Source organism: Grammomys surdaster, unplaced genomic scaffold (assembly GCF_004785775.1).
Source record: "Grammomys surdaster isolate TR1022 unplaced genomic scaffold, NIH_TR_1.0 137, whole genome shotgun sequence".
NCBI classification, from domain to species: Eukaryota; Metazoa; Chordata; class Mammalia; order Rodentia; family Muridae; genus Grammomys; species Grammomys surdaster.
The window spans coordinates 829,333-847,508 of record NW_021604595.1 but is presented as its reverse complement, the minus strand read 5'-3'; the positions used below and the strand labels follow the sequence as shown (position 1 = coordinate 847,508).

The window sequence follows — 18,176 nt, the reverse complement described above, 5'->3', positions numbered from 1 at the left end:
TCTATCTTTTAACTCCATACCCCCATCCAGTTCTACTTGGAGTTCTTCCTGAGATTCTTTCTGCTGATACTTTGAGCTGTCTGTACATCTGTCTATGGTGTTTATACATTATGTACTGTAAACCTGCAGCCCATTTTTTTTTTTTTTGGTACCATTACCTGTCCAGTTTGTTCTTTTTGAGATGAGGGTCTTTCATTGGATGGCCTTGAACTAGAAACCCTTCTGCCCTGCCTCCCAGGTGCTAGGATTATAGGTGTCCACCACTATCCCTGATTCTGTGCTGGAATCACTAGGATAGTCTCACTGTTAGCTCTGGGTGGCCTGGAACTTGTTACATCCACCAGATTGGCCCCAGGCTCTCAAGAGATCTACCTGTCCGAAGAGATCCCATCTTCCTAAGTGCTGGAATTAAAGCCCTGCACCACTATGCCGAGCTAGGTCTATGTTCTTATGTCAGATTTTTGTTGCAAGTACATTTATCCAAATGTGATCTTTCATCTTGTCTGTGATGCCATTGTTTCAGTAATTGCTGGTAACTGAATTCCATGGAGTGGATTCAGACTTGAGGTACGTTTGGCTTGGCATTTTATTAACCTTTAAAGTATAATTCCATAGTGAACAGACAGTCAGATGCGTGTATGTGTTGGCTCCTTTTGTTTTTACACCCAGGAGTTGGAATGGCAACAGCTTTATGCTCTAGTGTGCCAGGTGTGTGTTCCAGTAACACTTCAGATACTTTATCCCTGTTGTTGGGTTATTCTTTTTTGTTTATAAAATTCTTTTTACATTTATGTATATATGTGTGGGTACTCACAGGAACACACACATGTATGTGCATATGTGTGGAGGCTGGAGGACAAGCTGGGAGTTCGTGGGGGTGTGCTCTTCTATCCTGATCAAACTCAGGTCATTAGGTTTGGTGGCTGGTGCCCTTACTCACTGAACCATCTCACTGGTCCAGGTTATCTTTATTGAAACATAGTTGACTTTCTGTTTATCTTAAAGCTTTATCATGGTAGTTTAAAAGGACTTTTAAAGAATTTAATTTTATTTTTTGTATATATGTGTAGGTATGTACACATGTATGCAGTGCCTGCTGAGGCCAGAAAAGAGAACCAGATCCTCTGAAACTACAATTACAGATGGTTTTAGTTGTTGTGTGGGTGCTGGGAACTGAACCCAGTCCTCCTCAAGAGCAACAAGTGTGTAACCCCAAGGCATCTCTTCGTTCTGGCCCCTGTATTAGTTAAACTGAGCTTTCAATGCCTTGTACGAGTTACAGAAAGTACCCAGATTGCAATTGTTTGGCTCTACATTCATCACAGTGAGTGTGGCCAATGAGAGAGTATGAAGGCATGTGTGGTCAGCATCACATAGCTAGGGACATCTCACTGAAACACATGATTCTGTGGGGGCAGATCACAAATCATAACAGATAGCCAAGAGACTTAAAAGAATACATCCACACAAAAATTTATAGGCAAAGGCCTGGGATGGTGGCGCATGCCTGTGATTCCAGCACTTAGAGACGGACGGCAGAGTCACAAATTCAAGGCCAGCCTGGGCTGTATAGCGATTTCAGGTCAGCCCAAGCTGTATAGAGAGGCCCCATCTCAAAATAGTAAAAAGCAAGGACCTCAAACAAAACAGAAATTCTTCGAAGAATTTTAAATGGAGGATCACAGTATTTAAATGGAAGATCACAATACTGTTGTTTTTTTCTTTCTTTGTTTTTTAAGATAGGGTCTCTCTTTGTAGCCCTGTCTGTCCTGGAACTTGGTTTGTAGACCGGGCTAGCCTCAAATTCAGAGATCCACCTGAAGCTGGGCACCACCACTGCCCAGCTAGTGCTGTTATTCTTAATATCCTCAAAGGAGCAACAGTACATATGCTCATCACATGATCAGTGGATAGACTTGTGCTCTGTGCCATAGAATATAGCCATAAAAATAGAGGGCTGGGGCTGGAGAGATGGCTCAGTGGTTAAGAGCACTGGCTGCTCTTCCAGAGATCCGAGTTCAATTCCCAGCAACCACATGATGGCTCACAACCATCTGTAATGGGATCTGATGCCCTCTTCTGGTGTGTCTGAAGATAGCTGCAGTGTACTCACATACATAAAATAAATAAATCTTTAAAAATTTTTAAAAAATAGAAGACTGATTAAAGCTTATAAGATGCATAAACCAGAAATGTCGTACAAATTTATAGGAATAGAAAATAGATTTTTTTTGATTGTCTGACTCTGGGAAAGTAGAGCTGGAGAGTTATAGCTAATAGGAACAGGGTTTCTTTCTGAAGAGGGGTGTTAGCGTAAGGTTAATGCTAGTTGTCATACAACTGTAAATGTACCCCCCGCAAAATCACTGAGTTCAGTCTCACTGAATCCAAAAGGTGGTTGTTCATAGATGGGCTATATCTTTACAATGTGTGGTGTATGTGGCTTCTGAGGATGTAGCTCAGTTGGTGGAATGCTTCTCTAGTGCACAAAACCCTAGTGCCATCCACAATACCACATCAATCAAGATTAGTGTGCAACACCCAGCAGCCAGGAGATGAAAACACGTGGATCAGGAAGTTCAGAGTTCTGCTTGGCTGCGTAGTAAGTTCAAGGCCAGTCTGGGATACAGGAGACCCTAACTCAAGAAAACAAAACAAATAAAAAAAATTAATTGACAGGAAAAATTTGTGTTTGCAGAATTTTGTAGATAAAAATTTCTTCACAGTCTTAAACCATCAAAGGACCCAATGCTCTCCACCTATGGTGCCCATATGGAAAAGGAGCCAAGGCTCTCCACCTATGGGGCCCATATGGAAAGAACTTTGCATGATACTGAGAGATAGTCTTCCTTTACTAATATTTAGCCTTTCTTGTTACCATGTTTATAATTTTTACTGAATAAGCAGTGGTGGCACACACCTTTAATCCTAGCACTTGGGAGGCAGAGGCAGGCGGATTTCTGAGTTCGAGGCCAGCCTGGTCTACAGAATGAGTTCCAGGACAGCCAGGGCTACACAGAGAAACCCTGTCTCAGGAGAAAAAAAAAAAGTCATCTTTACTGAAACTGGCATCTGTGGATTATGTGCTTTGATGTAAAGGTTATAAGTGTAATTTTTAAGATTACGTGTTCCTAACTGAATTATCTACTTTGAAGATTTCTTTTTATTTATTTATCTTTTAATTCATTTGGGGGAATCCCTTTTTCAATCCCTTTAAGTAATTAGTGTGGCAGTTAATAATCCTCCTTCTGACGTCTGGCTTCTTGGCCTGTCTTGTCCCTCGCACACACTGAATTCTCACTTTGCTTATCCCACATTTAAGTTCAGAGCATGTTCTTCTGGGACTGAATAATTCATAAAGCAGACTTTGTGTATTGGGTTTGCTGAGTTGTGACTTCTGTGATCAGCATGGGATTGGTTTCTGAGCACCTGCTATTTGGAAGGGAAGATTTGCTGCTATCCTGTCAGTGCCCCATTTGAGTGCACCCAGGGAGTCTGACTCCTGGGCCCTAGTCCTACTGTGTGGCTTACCTAAGGAAGGGAGGTGGAGCCATGTATGAACTCAACTCTCACATGGCTGCAGTTGTCACTGAGCAATCAATGAGTTTGGGGTGCACATTTGTCAGATTAACTGCACAGTAGTCATTATTGGGTGAAAAGACACTACATTAACATGGCTGCTTTGTGTTTTCTTTTCTGTGTCAGTCTCTGCTGGGTGAGGCTTTGGCTTGCTACTTTGTTCAGAGTCAGGGAGCAGCTCTTTTTATCATTAGTGTTTATTTTTAGTGGCAGCCCTTCCCCTGCACAGTCCTGCTGGACAGCCAGCCATTCTGAGTGTTGATAAGATGTCTCTATTTTTTATTTACTGTTTCCTGTTGTTTGGTTCTGTATGCCTTTCCTAATACAGACTAATTAAGAGATTATTTTTCAATTTTTGTGTGTTTGGTACATGTTGGCATACTTAGTTTTCTATTGCATTTATTTTTCAGACGTTTTAGATTTATAAAAAAACAAGAAAAATATATTGTGTTCTCTGCTACACACAAACATGCTAGCAGTGTCTTTCTTTCTTTCTTTCTTTCTTTCTTTCTTTCTTTCTTTCTTTCTTTCTTCTTTTGTTTTGTTTTGTTTTTTCGAGACAGGGTTTCTCTGAAGCAGTGTCTTTCTATTTCAGATCACTCTTACACCATTTGTAGTTCTTTCTGATAGTTTTCTTTACAAATGGCTGTTTGGGAAGCAGATTGTGTCCATCCTTCTGGAGAGGTCGCTGATGGTCCCTCTACCTACTTGACAATTTTACATGGTGTATACTAGCCTCTTCCAGTCAGCATAGGTTTAGTCAAGCTTTGATAATAGATTTAATCTCTTAATGCTATAAGTTCTTCAGCTCTAAATGAATCGTGTTGAGCTTGCATTTCTGTCAGCTTAATATCTAGAGCACCATCTTGAATTTAATAGATTTGATGCCATTTGATGTCCTGTGGAATCCTGGTAATGCATGACTCTGAGCAGCCACATAGAGCTGCACAGGATGGAACAGGGCTCACAGGCCTATCCTAATGGTACCTCCCAGGCTCGTGTGTGTGTGTGTGTGTGTGTGTGTGTGTGTGTGTTTCCCTGTCCACCTCAGCTCTTGTCTAGGCTATTAAGACATTGGATTCCTTTTTGTAGTAGCCCACTGGCATGTATATGTGAAAGGGTAGTAAATCCTTCAGTCTGTCAGTGTCTTTGGCTAGCTGTGTCCTGGGGATCCCTTTACTGTACAAGGTTTCACCGTTGGTACCCATCAGAGGCCAAGCATGGTAAATGCCATTAGTAAAGGTTGATAGGATGCATGTGCCAGCCTTGTAGGCATTTTTAACAAGCCTAGATAGAAAGACAGGTACAGTGATGGGACTTCGTCCTTGTGTCCCTTTCTCTCTGGGTGGGGGTGGGGGCAGATGAGAAGCATAACCTTCTTTGCTTTTGCAGCCCTCACCAGGAACCAAATAGCATCCCCATTTCAGCAGGTGGTAAAGGGGCCCTGCCCAGCAGGCGTGCCAGGATGGGCAGCTGGTACAGCTTAGGGATTCCTGGGATTCCAAGCCTAGCCTGATGCAGGCGTGGTGGCCCTTTTGGGACAAGTGTGGAACCCACAGTCTGTGGGTAGGCGGTGCTGGATTAGCCCAGACAAAGGGTTGGAGGATCATGGCTTTGTTGTGGAATCTGCTTCCTGGAACAAGCCTTGTCTCATTAGATTGTGGAGGCCCACTCCCCTGGGTTGTGAAGCATTGTGCCTGCTGCGTCATATATCAAACTGGTTTAGGAAGAATTCTTTGGGATAGCCCTGCCTGGAGGACTCTTCCCTGGCTTGTTAGCATAGGCCTTCTCCAGGGACCCAGGCCCCGTGGACAGTGTGTGTCAGGGCAGAGGGCTTGAGTTCACTTCTAGTTACACCTCTTCTCAGGCCCTCCATATGTTCTCTGATTTGAAGGGCCAGTCTATACTGCTTGTACAGATGAGTAGCTCTCACAGTGAGATGTCCACATTACTCTCTGGATAGTGGTGAGTGGTTGGGGCTTTCCTTTGTAGGTGAGGAAACTTTCAGTAGGCATTGGCAGGGAGCCAGGCTGCCCTTTTGGGTGACTGTAGAGCAGAAACCTTGTGGTTTCCATAGAACCTGGCCAACTGTGAGGAAATCTGGAGAGGGGTAGGCACTAATTTGGGCTGATCCTCTAAGTTCTCATCCTTTTAATTAGTAGGCTGGTCGTGGATAACCTTGGCTTGGTACCCATGTTCTCTCAACACAGGGCTGGACATTCTCACACCCAGCCTTGGGAATTAGCCTTGTAGCCCAGTTTTCAAACAGTCTTAGCAAGGAATACAAAGTTCTGACCAGCTGCCTGTTTCCCACTGTGTATCAAGGACAGGATTGGGGATGTATCCTTGCCTGGATAAGCTTAGATTTTCTATAACAAATCATGAGAAGGAATGCTTGAGAGTTGTTAGGGTTGTTGGAACACCCAGGTGACAGTGGGAAACCTTGCAAGTGTCCTGGCCATAGGAGGATGGGACTGCTTCCTAGCCTAGGTTTCAGCAAACCCTTTCTCTGGGAAACAACCTGATGTTGCAATAAAATTTTATTGGTACCAGCCCATTAGATGGCCTTCAGTGTCTTGAAACTTCTGGAGGCATCCCATAGTTAGGGCCACAGAGATCCTATTTTTAAAATCATAGGAAGTGCCTGCCAGGCCATATCTCTGCTGCTTCAGACACTGGCTCTCGGCTTCTGTCCTTTGTATTTAGAACCTGAGCAACTGTCGTGGGCTGGTCTGAGGACTCCTGGCCTGCACTGTGCTGCCCTCATCTGTATCATTGGGATTGGGAGCTGGGGAGCACTCATTGTGCTGACAGTGGTCTTGGGATGAATTCTTTGCTCTGTCTTGAGTCAGACATAATGTTTCCATCTGGACCACCAGGAAAGGCAGAAGAAAACAGAATGTTACCCTGAATTTGCCTTTGAAGGCTTTTGTTATTGGGGACTGATGGAATGGGGCTCAAGGGGCTGAGAGGCTGCTTCATATCTGATGAGGGAATTCTTGATTCTAAATCCTCTCAGCAGCAAGCTTAGGCTGAAAGGTATTCTTAACTCAGATATGACCTCAGGCTGGAGGCATTATTAACCCAGGTTATAGGTGAGGAAGCTGAGGGACACTAATCTGTACCCATCATGGTCCCCAATTTGCACTGTTGTAGCATATTTCAGAGTGGCATATTATGTTAGTTGTCCTTCCTGAGATGGTGGTGGTGTGTGCTCCCACATGGACTCAGGGTCTGCTCTCCCTTGCTATGCTGTCCGGCTTTTAGGAGTGGAGGGATAAAGACACATGTTTTAGATATGACCCCAAAGCCCTGTCCCATCGGCCCTCCCTCAGTGTTATACCATCCTACAATGCAACCAGACCAAGCACCTGTGGTAAAACACTTAAGCTCTGTTTTGCCTCAGTTTCTGTGTGCCAAGTAGGTGCTTGTGCAGCCTTCCCACCCCCATGGCACCATGAAATGGTCTAATGCTTAGGGCATTCCTGTTTTATGGCTGCAGTCATCTGGTAGATAACATGGATAGCAGGCATTGAGCCCTTGTCAGAGACACAAGGCTGTACCTTGCTGCCTCACCTGGCCCAACCTCCTTCCAGGGATATAGTTTCAATGCTCTTCCTGACCAGGTCTTTTGTCCTCCTAGTCCCCTAACTCCCCCCACCCCCCACCCCCATTGCTCATGCTGTTCCCTCACCCAAGGCACTCTTCACATTATCCTTGGTTTTGAAACTTGCCCCTTAGGGCTGCTATGATTTTTCTTCCTACCCAGAGCTTCTCTTCTCCCATCCTAGCTAAGGATGATCCAGCTGCTGAAGTCATGGTTGGCCTGGTTCCTCGTAGGCACAGAGGATTGCACCATAGCTACATGGGTGTGGCTGACCTTGAAGCCAGCATCCCAGGGGGCTATGTGCTGGCCAGAAGCAAACATGGGCAGTGTTCCTCTTGTAGGCGCCTGAATGACCATGACCTCATGCTCCAGCTTTCCTGGCCCTGTTGGGTCTTGCTGAACCTGGGCAACTTCAGAGCAGTAGGCAAGAGGTGGGTCAGGAGCCTGTGTTGAGGACATCACCAGAGCATTCTCCTCCTTAGACACAGAGCATCTGCCATCCTGTGGTTAAGACTGGAGGAGAACTAGTCTGCTTGTCTGTCTTCTTCTTTCCTTGAGGCAGCTGTGGAAGTTTGTGGAAGTGGCAGGTTAGAGGCTATGTCTGTCATTCAGGGGCTGGTTCTTGATACCAGGGTGGTAAAGGCTCCCATCTTCTGCAGTACCATCTGGGAGGCCTTCAGGATGAGCCAGGGAAATCTACAAACACAACCACAGCTGTCCCCCATCAATCTGCAGGTCAGGAACACCTTTCTAGGGAGCATATACTCAAGGGAGGATAGAAGGGAGCCTACAACCAATAGAACGGGAAGATGATACTAGGTACTGCAGGATTTAAGATGGAGTTGAAACGTTGTGTAGGATTGGATGCAGTGTTGTCTGGAAAGGTCAGAAGAAGTGTGCCCCAACAGGTATCTCCACCTCTGTGACCCCCAGCCTCATAGCCTGTAAGCTGGACATGGTGGCCACAGGGATAGGCTGTGTCTTGTAGGTTCACACTCCGCAGGTGAGGGGTATATTGCTCAGGAACATCCATGCAATTTCCTTAGACAACTTAGTGAACTTCATGCATTGGATGTGCAGTGTAAATTTTCATGTAAGCATATGTTCATGAGACCATCAGCCACATCAAGGTAATGAGCTTGTCTCTGGTCTCCCCTGTTCCCTCTGAGTCCCCTCAACACACCTCTGCCACATCTCCACCTTAGTGTGAATTTTTAGAGTTTTATTTAAAGGGAATTGAACAACCTATTTTTTTTCCCATTGGACTTTCCACTAAGGTGATTTTGAGGTCTGTCTATGTTGATGTATCAATAATTCTTTCTTATTGGGAGTAGTACTTCATTATATGAATTACTATATATTTTTTTAATTTATCATCTGTGTGTATGCATGCACACATGTTACAGCATATTAGAGGACAACTTTGTAGAATTGACTCTCATCCCACCCTTATTTATATGGGATCTGAGGAATAGACTTGAATGGCAAATGCTTTTTTACCTGTAGAGCAATTTCTCAGGGCCTATATTTTAAAATAATGGAGAGCTGGGATTACAGGTGCATACACTGTCACATCTGGTCATTATGTAGCTTTGGGGATTTAAAACTGTGACCTTATTCTTACTTACATGGCCAGTGTTGTAACCACCCAGCCCCTTGTGGTTGTTTTTCTGCCTAGATGAGATCTTCTCCATTGCCCTGGCTGTTCTCAAATCCTGCCTCAGCCTCCTAAGTAGCTGGGATTACATGCATTCATTGTTGACTACCATGCTCAGCTCTGAAGTTCTCTCTCTGTCTGTCTGTCTGTCTGTCTGTCTGTCTATGTGTGTGTCTGTGTCTGTGTGTTGCTGTGTGTTATATGAGCTACTTGCATGTATGCTGTTGGTTCAAAGGTTATCTTTCCCACAAAGCTTTTGTCAGGTCAGTTCTGTCTCTAAGCAGTGAAGTGCCTCTGGGTTGTGGTAGCAGGTGGGGGTGGTCCTGTTCTTTCAAAGTCATTTAGTCTGTTCTAGGTACTTTAAATTGCTATATGTCCTTTAGAATGAACTGGTCATTTTTGTGAAAAGCTACTGGAACTTTGCCATTGGCTCCTTGAAATTGGTACATACTCCATGGTTGCTCTCTTGGGTTTATTAGGCTTTGCTTTTATTTATTTATTTATTTATTTATTTATTTATTTATTTATTTATTTTTCATTTGGGCCCTTATTTTGGCTGCCTTTCAGAGTTGGTTAATCCTTTCTGATGCAATGTGTCTACAGTTGGCCCCTAATTTTCCTCTACAGAAGTGCTACTGGGATCTCTTGTGTCCTCTGTTTGCTCTGTGCTCCAGATTGAGGGATTTGGTTCTGGTCCCTGAATCTCAGCCTGTCTGCCCTTCTGCTCAGGCTGTGTGCTGTCTGCTGGTGAGCAGTTCTTCCGTGGGTCTTCACCATGGAGCTTACGTGTTGGCAGCTGGATGTTTGTTTTCCAGAACGTGTTCTGAGCCTTGTTGTAGGGTGTAGTGGCTTGGAAATGGATTAATCCTTTCATGCTCTGTCTTTACACTTTGCTCTGCTCTGCTAAAGCAGCGTGTAATCCAAGCTGATTCTGCCAGGCCCTGGACATGCTCTCTCTGAGCCTGTGAATCCAGGGTCCCTCTTGGTGGTGGGAACAAGCTTGTTTTCAGAGTTGGTGTCAGGGTTTGTTCCTGCTCTCTTCTACTGAACTTTCCCATGGCTTCCTTAACCCTACTCTGACCATCCTCAGTGAAGGCTCGTCTGGTCCTTAGCTCTGGCTGCCCTACTGCCCCGCCTGCAGTCTTCTTCCACAGGCCCTGCCATCTGCCTCAGTCCTGTTGTGTGCCATGCCCCAAAGCTCCTCTGAAAGCACAAAGGCTGTCAGTTTCCCCAGTACCACAGACCAATGCCTGTTATTTTATTACATTTAAAACTGTGTGTGTGTGTGTGTGTGCGCGTGTGCGCGCGCTGTCTGGGCCTGGCATGCATATGCTATAATGCACATGTGAAAGTCCTAGAACAGCTTTTAGGAGCCAGTTCTTTCCTGCCACATAGGGCTTGAGTATAGACTTAGGCTGTAAGGCTTGATGGCAGATGCTTTTACATGCTGAGCTGCCTCACCAGTCCTGTTCCATCGTACTGTTCTGTACTTTCCAGGTTTTAGTTTCCCACTCTACAGGAAGTAGAGTCTGTCCCTGGGACTGTGGATCGTCTCAGTTGGAGGTAGATGTCTCCATCACAGTATGTTTGAAAAGCTGCCCAGGGCTGCTCCTGTGCCCCAGGCTGGTAGCTTGGGTGGAGGAAGTCTGGGCCCAGGTTGGCAGGTCCAGGCTTGAATATTGTGTCATAGTGCTTAGCCATCACACTTTGGAGAAAACTTCTGAGGTGTCCTTGTCCCAACTCCCAAGTTGATGGGTGAGTCCCGAGGAGCCACAGTGCTGACCTCTTCAGTGCAATCCCAGAGCCCGGCTTGGGGTTTGATTTCCTTTGTACGTCTTGTGGTAGACGGGCAGCATGGGCCAGGTGCTGTGTAGGTAGCAGTTTGTGGCTTGATCCTTCCATAGGATCAGGGTAAAGGCAGACAGACCAGAAATCACAAAGCTGAGCTGCTTTGATTTGTGCAGAGTGGATGCAGTGTTGGGGACTGAAAACAAATGGACAGGCCCTGGCCACCGCATGGGTGGCTTGGATATCCATAGTCTGCTGCAGGAGTGTTGCACTGTGAGCCCTAGGTTACCCCTCCACACATACTTCAGTGCAGCCCTGGTGCTCCTGGACTGTGTTGTCCTCTGGCCCATTGTGAGGCCTTCCCACAGTCTCTTGGGACACAGCATATTGCCTCAGACCAGACCCTGCTCCTTTCGGCCAGTTCCCTGACAGAATGAAAAGGAATTGCTTTCGGCATTTACATGTATTAGTGTTAGAAACTTCTCAGCTTAGTTGACATCTGTGTACAATGTGGCTTTGTATGTTTTGCTCATTGATTTCTTGATCTGAATTCCTAGATTTGTGAAGTAATAAATGGAAAAAAAATCCCTTTTTCTTTTAAAACTAGTTAAAGCCATCATTTCTTGTTCTTCAGTAGCTCTTCTCTTAATACTGTTTTCTGTCATGCGCCATGGCTCCTACAGAGTCAGGAAAGGAAGGCCCAGCTGGCACAGCTGTCAGAGGACATATGATGGAGGCCAGGCTGCTCGAGGCCCAGAGTCTGGATACAGCACAGCTGCTGACCTCGATGTGACTGCCTTGTTGTGGTGGGTGAGGCCAGCAGTTTTTGCTAATTGCTCTACTGGATAGTTTTCATCCTGCATCCCAGGGCCTGACACACTTGCTCCTCACCTGTGTCTGAAACACGCAGGTCCATGCGTCTCTACACACCCTGAGGTAGCCACTTTAGCTAATTGTTACTGTGCCCTGTCCTTAGGGCTGGGGCCACTGGTTGCCTAGCCCCAGTTTGTCCCAGAACAAATGATGATTTGACACCAGGTAGCAGGATGGGTCAGCTCCTCACCCTTGCGTCTCCTGGTAGCACACCTCCCAAAGCCCTAATTTTAAAATCTGGAATGTACCTTGGGTGTGCTCTGGGGTTGTTCCCTATTAGCTTGTCTAGGCTCAAAGTATAGACTAATTATTTCCTGGTCCTGGTTACTTTCCAGCTGGTACACACCATCAGGCCTCAAACTTAGTTCTTCACAGAGAGTTCCATGTATGTTTGCGGCCTTATGTCTTTCATGTTCTTTCCTATCACACCACATAGTGCTCCTAAGACTAGTATGGGTTCACTGTAAAGAAATGAGTCTGTTGTGTGCATCGCAGTATGTGCTCTAACACATGCACAACAAAGAGCTGCTTCCCATGGAACCAGGGCCTTTGTGTTCCTTGCGATCTTTTGTCCCCAGTGCTTTGCAGCCCCAGGACACCTATCTCACAAATGTCTTTCTCTCTCCGTGCAGGCATTTGGCCAGGCACACACAAACCACAAGAAGGTGGCTGCTGATGGTGAGAGCCGGGAGGAGAGCCTGATCCAGGAGTCAGCCTCCAAGGAGCAGTACTATGTGCGGAAGGTGCTGGAGCTGCAGACAGAGCTGAAACAGCTGCGCAACGTCCTTACCAACACTCAGTCTGAGAATGAGCGCCTCACATCTGTGGCCCAGGAGCTAAAGGAGGTTAGTGGGTGGGTGGACATCTGTCACTGACAGTGGGCTCATTGAGACTGTGTCTTGCTCCTGTGATCTCTCAGGTGAACACACAAACAGTTCTGTGCCTGAACTGTGCCCACCTGAGTGGTGTCATGAGTCCTCCGAGCAGGCCCTGGAACAGCATGGTAGTTAGTCCTTCGTGTGGTCAGGCCTAGTATCCACAGGATGCTTTGTCATTGGTTGACTGTTTGCTTGAAGAATGGTTTTGGGTTTTTTGTCTGTTTGGTTTTTGTCTCGCAGGGCTTGGGTATGCATGAAGGGTAAGCCACACCATGTGCAGGGAGGGATATCGAGTTAGAGTAATGCAGCCTGAATGATGAATGACCCAACTTGTGATTTGGTAGCCACAGACACAGTGATCAGCCAAGAGCCACAGAGAAGAATCTGTGGAACTCTGAGGAAGGAGGTTGAGGAACCATCACTAAAAGTTTTTATGTGAACTAGATTCCTGGTGAGGTCTACCTGTCCATAGTCTTAGGGCTAGCCTCAGGATCCTTCAGGCATGGAATAACACTGGCTTTAGCCCTCACCTGCTCTAGAGGCCTAGACAAAGCCTTGTTTTCAGTCTTTGAAACTTTTTGTAGAAGACCCTGTGTTCCTTCACTGCACATCTTCCAAGCTCTCTGCGCCCTTTCTAGTTGTGGAAGCCTACCCTCTGCCACATATGTTCTCACAGGGAAGTCAGCAGAGCACAGGCCATGAGGGTGTGCTGTAGTCAGTCAGGGCCCTGGAGGCAACTGCGTCCCAAACAGGAAGTCACAGGGAGGGAAAATGGGAGAGGCTGTTAGGAAAAAGGTTGTAGAAAAGGTTATAAGGAATCTCCACAGGCCCACAAGACCAAATCTAACTGAGGGCCAGTGTCAGACAGTGGGGGGACAGTCATGCTATGCCAGGAGACAACAGCAGAGGACAAACCAGACCTAAGAATCGTGTGAAAACAGAACCTCTACCCTAGATGGGTGTGCAGACGGTGAAGGCTAAAGGATTGCCTGTGGCTGGGCGGCAGGGGTCTCCACAGACCTGGGGACAAAGAAGGGGACAGTTGAAAGCGAAGGCGGCTAAGGGGTGTGTAGGGAGGCTCAGGATTTCCTTCTAAAGCACAAACAGGAACAGCAGGAATCTCTCCCACCCCAGACCGCCTGTCTTCAATCCGCTGACCTCATGTCCGGCCCTGAATGGCTGTCCAGCCTTCTAGGTTGCCTAGGGGCTGCATGTGGGAGATAGTCCTGCACTGGCCGTTCAGGAAGGAGGGGTAGACAGATGGATTGTCACTGCGGCTGCTTCTCTTCCTCAGTGACAGCCCCTTCTCTGCCCTCCTCAGAGCCACACTGTGGGAGGAAATGAGGCCATGCACTGGGCTCCAGGAGTGGCAGCTGCCTTCCCTGCCCCGTTTCAGACTGAGCTCAAGACCTCAACAACCCCACGCCAGGGGAAGCGACTACTCCCTGCTGTTGATGGCCTCTGGGTCAGAGTCTTTGGGCCTACCATGCAGAGGCTTGACTACAGCACACCCTCATGGCCTGTGCTTTGCTGGACTGAGGTCTAAAGCCAGTGTTAACTTTACAACACCAGGTAACCTTACCTGTGTCAGATAGTTCTAATGTCTTAGACCCTGTCATCCTAATGACTCTCTCAGTGTTCTGTCACATGAAGAAACTGAGGCTTAATGTGGCAGAACAATTTTAGGGTTCTGGTTGTGATCTCTGTGCTGTGTGAAGGGCCAATAGTAGACACCTCAGTCAGTTTTTGTCATTATTCCTGATAAGTAGATGGACATTCAAGGAATGGCTTGTTGAGACATGACACTGTCTCTCAGATAGATGACTGGAGGCCCATTAGTCCCAGTAGAGGACAAGAGTGCTCCCCTAGGTGATGAGTGGTCAAGCATCCTGTGTGGGAAGAGTTGGAAGCTCAAGAGACCAGAAAAAAAGGACCGGCAGTCCCCTGACACAGTGGCTTTATAAGGCAGGCAGTTGTCACACCCTTCATGCTGGTGAGCAGCTTGAGGTCAGGGGTCAGGTGGAGGAGAGCAGGTGGCTAGGACCTCAGGTCCTGGCTCTGAGTCCATATGCCCACTGCTTGCATCTGGGCTGGTCATCTGCACAGCGCAGAGCCTATACCCTGTACTCTGGGCTGACATCAGACACTCACCCTGGGAGGAGATGCTTTTCTGAGGGAAAACTAAACCCCTGTGGCTAGTTGGAGCCTGCTGGAGCTCTCAGGAACTGGGCATGTGATGGGCGGAGGTGGCAGGCAGCAGGCCAGATGAACCTCTCTGCTAAGCCTGGTGGCTGGTTGGAAGCAGTCTCCATAGAAAGAAAGTGTATGTTTGAGTCCTGTGCTGTCAGCAGAGAAGGTGCAGTTAACCTGTCACGTGATATTACCTTGGCAGCACATGACTTATGTATGTGTGCACATTTCTCTTTGCTTATCTTTCCACAAGGACACCCATCCACAGGTCCATGCAGGCCTGTGCACTCCACCAAAGGGAAACTCTTTTTGGCTAGATCCTGGGTGTAGCAGTGGCAGAAGAATAGAACTCCTAGAGATCCTTGTGAGGGTCAGGTTTACAGAGGCACTGAGGACTCACACATGCGGGCACTGCTGTAGGGTGTAACACTCCTGTGTGGCTCTGATGCTCCTAAGCTCCTATTCTGGCCTTCTGGCTCCATCTTCAGTCACATAGGCTGCACTCTGCCCTAGCCATGTGGAAACTACCATCATGTGTCTTACCACTGCCTTCTAGGTCTCTAATTGCTACCACATAAGCCCTGGAGTAATGGTGGGCTCGGACCTTGCCCTGAGGGCTGTGGCCACATGAACTCACTGGCTGAGAGAGGGCAGGAATTGGGATCATTTCTGGCAGAGAGAGCATTTAGCAGTTCGTCCCATACCCGTCTTGGAGCTCCATCCACGTGTGGTGTAGAAAGCCTGGGTGTGCTTCCATCTGTAGAGCACCCCAGGCCCTCAGGAGGAGTCTGTCTGTGGTCTTGCCACCATTGTAGCTGTGCTTGGGGCTGTTTCCCTCCATCTCAGCATGTGCCTTCCTCACCTTCTTCTCCCTTGTGATGGATGGCTCTGTCACCCTTTGGCCTCTCTTCCGTTTCTTCTGGTGTTAGTTCCATAGTCATTTAATGAGAAGGCTGTGCCTATCTTCATGGATTATGAATTAAGTCTTAGTTTTGAGTATTAAGCATTTATTGTAGTGCCTGCCATGCCTCTGCCTTCCAAGTGCTGGAACTGAAGATGTGCTGTACCACCACACGGCAGTGCGGCTGCTGCTGCGGCTATGGCTGTGGCTGCAGTGCTGCTGCCTCCACTCTTCTTTCTCTTCCTCTCTTCCTCCCCTCCCCTCCTCTTCATCTTCCCCCTTCCTTCTCTTCCTCTTCCTTCCCTCCTCTTGCCCCTCCTCCTCCTCTTCCCCCCCTCCTCCTCTTCCCCCTCCTCCTCTTCCTCTTCCCCCTCCTCCTCCTCTTTCTCTTCTTCCTCTTCCTCTTCTTCCTCCCCCTTTTCCTCTTCTCCATTTGTATGGTATTATTTTGTTTCACTGATCCAACATCACTGTTTTGTGTTTCCCCTGCACGGCATCTTATGAGGCATGCATGTGTCCTTCAGATGAACACACAGATGTGATCAGGAGCACTTCCTGTAGATGCTGAGGGACAGTGCTAGTGAGGACAGAGCTGTGGGCCTGGGCTGCTGCTTCAGGGACCTGGAGCAGGTGTGTTGTTGTTCTGGGGAGGCCGTCCGAGCATTGGGAACAGGGATTAGAAGCAGGCACGGAGCAAGGAGGATATGGGGGCTCTTTAGAGACCATTGGTGGTGTGTGGAAAACGTTGTCGTTTGTCACAGTATGAAAGAGGTTTGCAGCCCGTGAGCAGAGGTCAGGAATTTGCTGAACATCCTACAACGTATAGGATAGCAGTGACAATGCAGGATGATGTGGCTCTGAATATGCAGGACAGTGGCTCCTGGGTCCTGTATTCAATGCAGGCAGTGCAGAGAGGTCCCACAGGCTGGCTTTTGTTGGGCTCCTTTTGACCCTGCACTAGCCTCTCTCTGTGACAGTCTTCCCAACTCCTCACACATGACTTGGAGACAAACCAGCCTTCAGTAGCTTTATTGAGATGGTACACATCCCATACAACTCACTTAAAAATGTGCTCCCGGGTTGCTTCTTATCCCTGTTCCCAATGCTCGGATGGCCTCCTCAGACCAACAGCACACCTGCTCCAGAACCTGAGCAGCCCCACTGCTCTGTTGTCCCTAGGATGTCCCCTCAGCATTTGCATGGTCAGAGGTGTGTGTACCATGCTACAGCTGTTTTTTTTTTTGTGGTGCTGAGGATCGAACCCAGGGCCCTGTGCTCAGTGCCCAGCAAGCCCTCTGCCACTGATGCACTCTCCCTGCCTTTCAGTTAATTTTAGAGTATTTCATCACTCCAGTACTCTCAAACCCCTCTTTGGCCCCACTAGTCTATTTTCCTGTTTTGGATCTTTCTTATAAGTGGAATCATATGGTGCACAGCCTCTTTGCTGGCTTCTTTGACTTAGCAGAATTTCTCTACGGTCATTCGTGTTGTAGCAAGTGTCAAGACGTCATTCCATAATGTGGCTGAATAACCCTGCATTGCATAGACAGACAGTGCTTTGTTTATCCACCTGGAACACTGGGAACACTGATGCGCAAGGTTCTGTGTGGGTGTGCTTTATTCTCTGGTGGAGACATGCAAACGAACCCCAGTGTTGCCCCACTTACTAGTTTACCACTCAGATGGTGAAGCAAAGGAGTTAGAGTTGGGACATAAGTGAAGTCCTGAGTGAAGTGTATTGTGTGACGTGGGCATGGCCATGTTAGAGACACCAGTGCCTTGCTTAGGTCCAGGATTATGGCAAAGCCGCCTCCCAGTGAGGCTTAAAGGGATGGCACCATCTTCCTCTAGTCCAAATGTGATTGCTGACTGTGTGCAGAAAATGTTTCTGCCCGATGTTTATGGCCTGAAGACTGCTCCCCTCATAGATGGCTCCTACCTAGATTAGCTAAACCCTGGTGTTCAGCTGTACACCATAACCCGCCTCCCTGTCCACCCTTACTGCTGCAGTTAGGTGAACACCTGGAGCCTGCGAGCTCAGCAGGGTTAGAGCAGGTTGGTTCACTTGCCTGAAGTCCACACCTAAGAGAAGTAGAAGAGATCTGACCCTGGACTGTCTGCTGCTTTGCACAAACCCCACTGCCCTGGGCTTTGCTCCAGGCAGCCACATTGTTCCCCAAAGGGCTTACAGCATACCTTGCTGTGCTGAGCCCCTATGATATTTAGAAGCACAGTGATAGGGCCAGCTATAGAAGTAATCCACACAGCTTTTTTTCTCTGCCCCTGCAGATCAACCAGAATGTGGAGATCCAACGTGGTCGCCTGCGGGATGACATCAAGGAATACAAGTTCCGGGAGGCCCGTCTACTTCAGGACTACTCGGAGTTGGAGGAAGAGAACATCAGCCTGCAGAAACAAGTGTCTGTGCTCCGGCAGAACCAGGCAAGTCTCCAGAGTAGGGTCACCTCTGGGCATCTAAGTCCGTTGGTCCACCCATCTTCCTTCCCCTTCTCTGCGTCGGTCCACATACCTGAGGCCAGGACCAGTAGGACCTCCACAGTGGAGACAAAGGATAAAGTTCACAGCACCTAGCACTGCAAGAGCATGAAACAAGGCCTGTGACTTTAGTATGACAAGTTCTCAGGCCAAGTGTAACATGACTCTTCCTGGGGAGTCTGTTTCTGCTTAGTAGAGATAAGTAGC

At 47.6% G+C, this 18,176-nt stretch overlaps 1 protein-coding gene across 2 annotated transcripts in view; it reads left to right on the top strand.

Annotated features, from left to right (window-relative positions):
• Bicd2 (BICD cargo adaptor 2) overlaps positions 1-18,176 on the top strand; it is a 49,546-nt gene that overhangs the window by 15,334 nt on the left and 16,036 nt on the right. For both annotated transcript variants that reach the window (XM_028763252.1, XM_028763251.1), the window contains exons 2-3: positions 12,137-12,349; positions 17,763-17,915. In XM_028763252.1, coding sequence (XP_028619085.1) covers positions 12,137-12,349; positions 17,763-17,915 — 366 coding nt within the window. The remainder of the gene's footprint in view (positions 1-12,136; positions 12,350-17,762; positions 17,916-18,176) is intronic.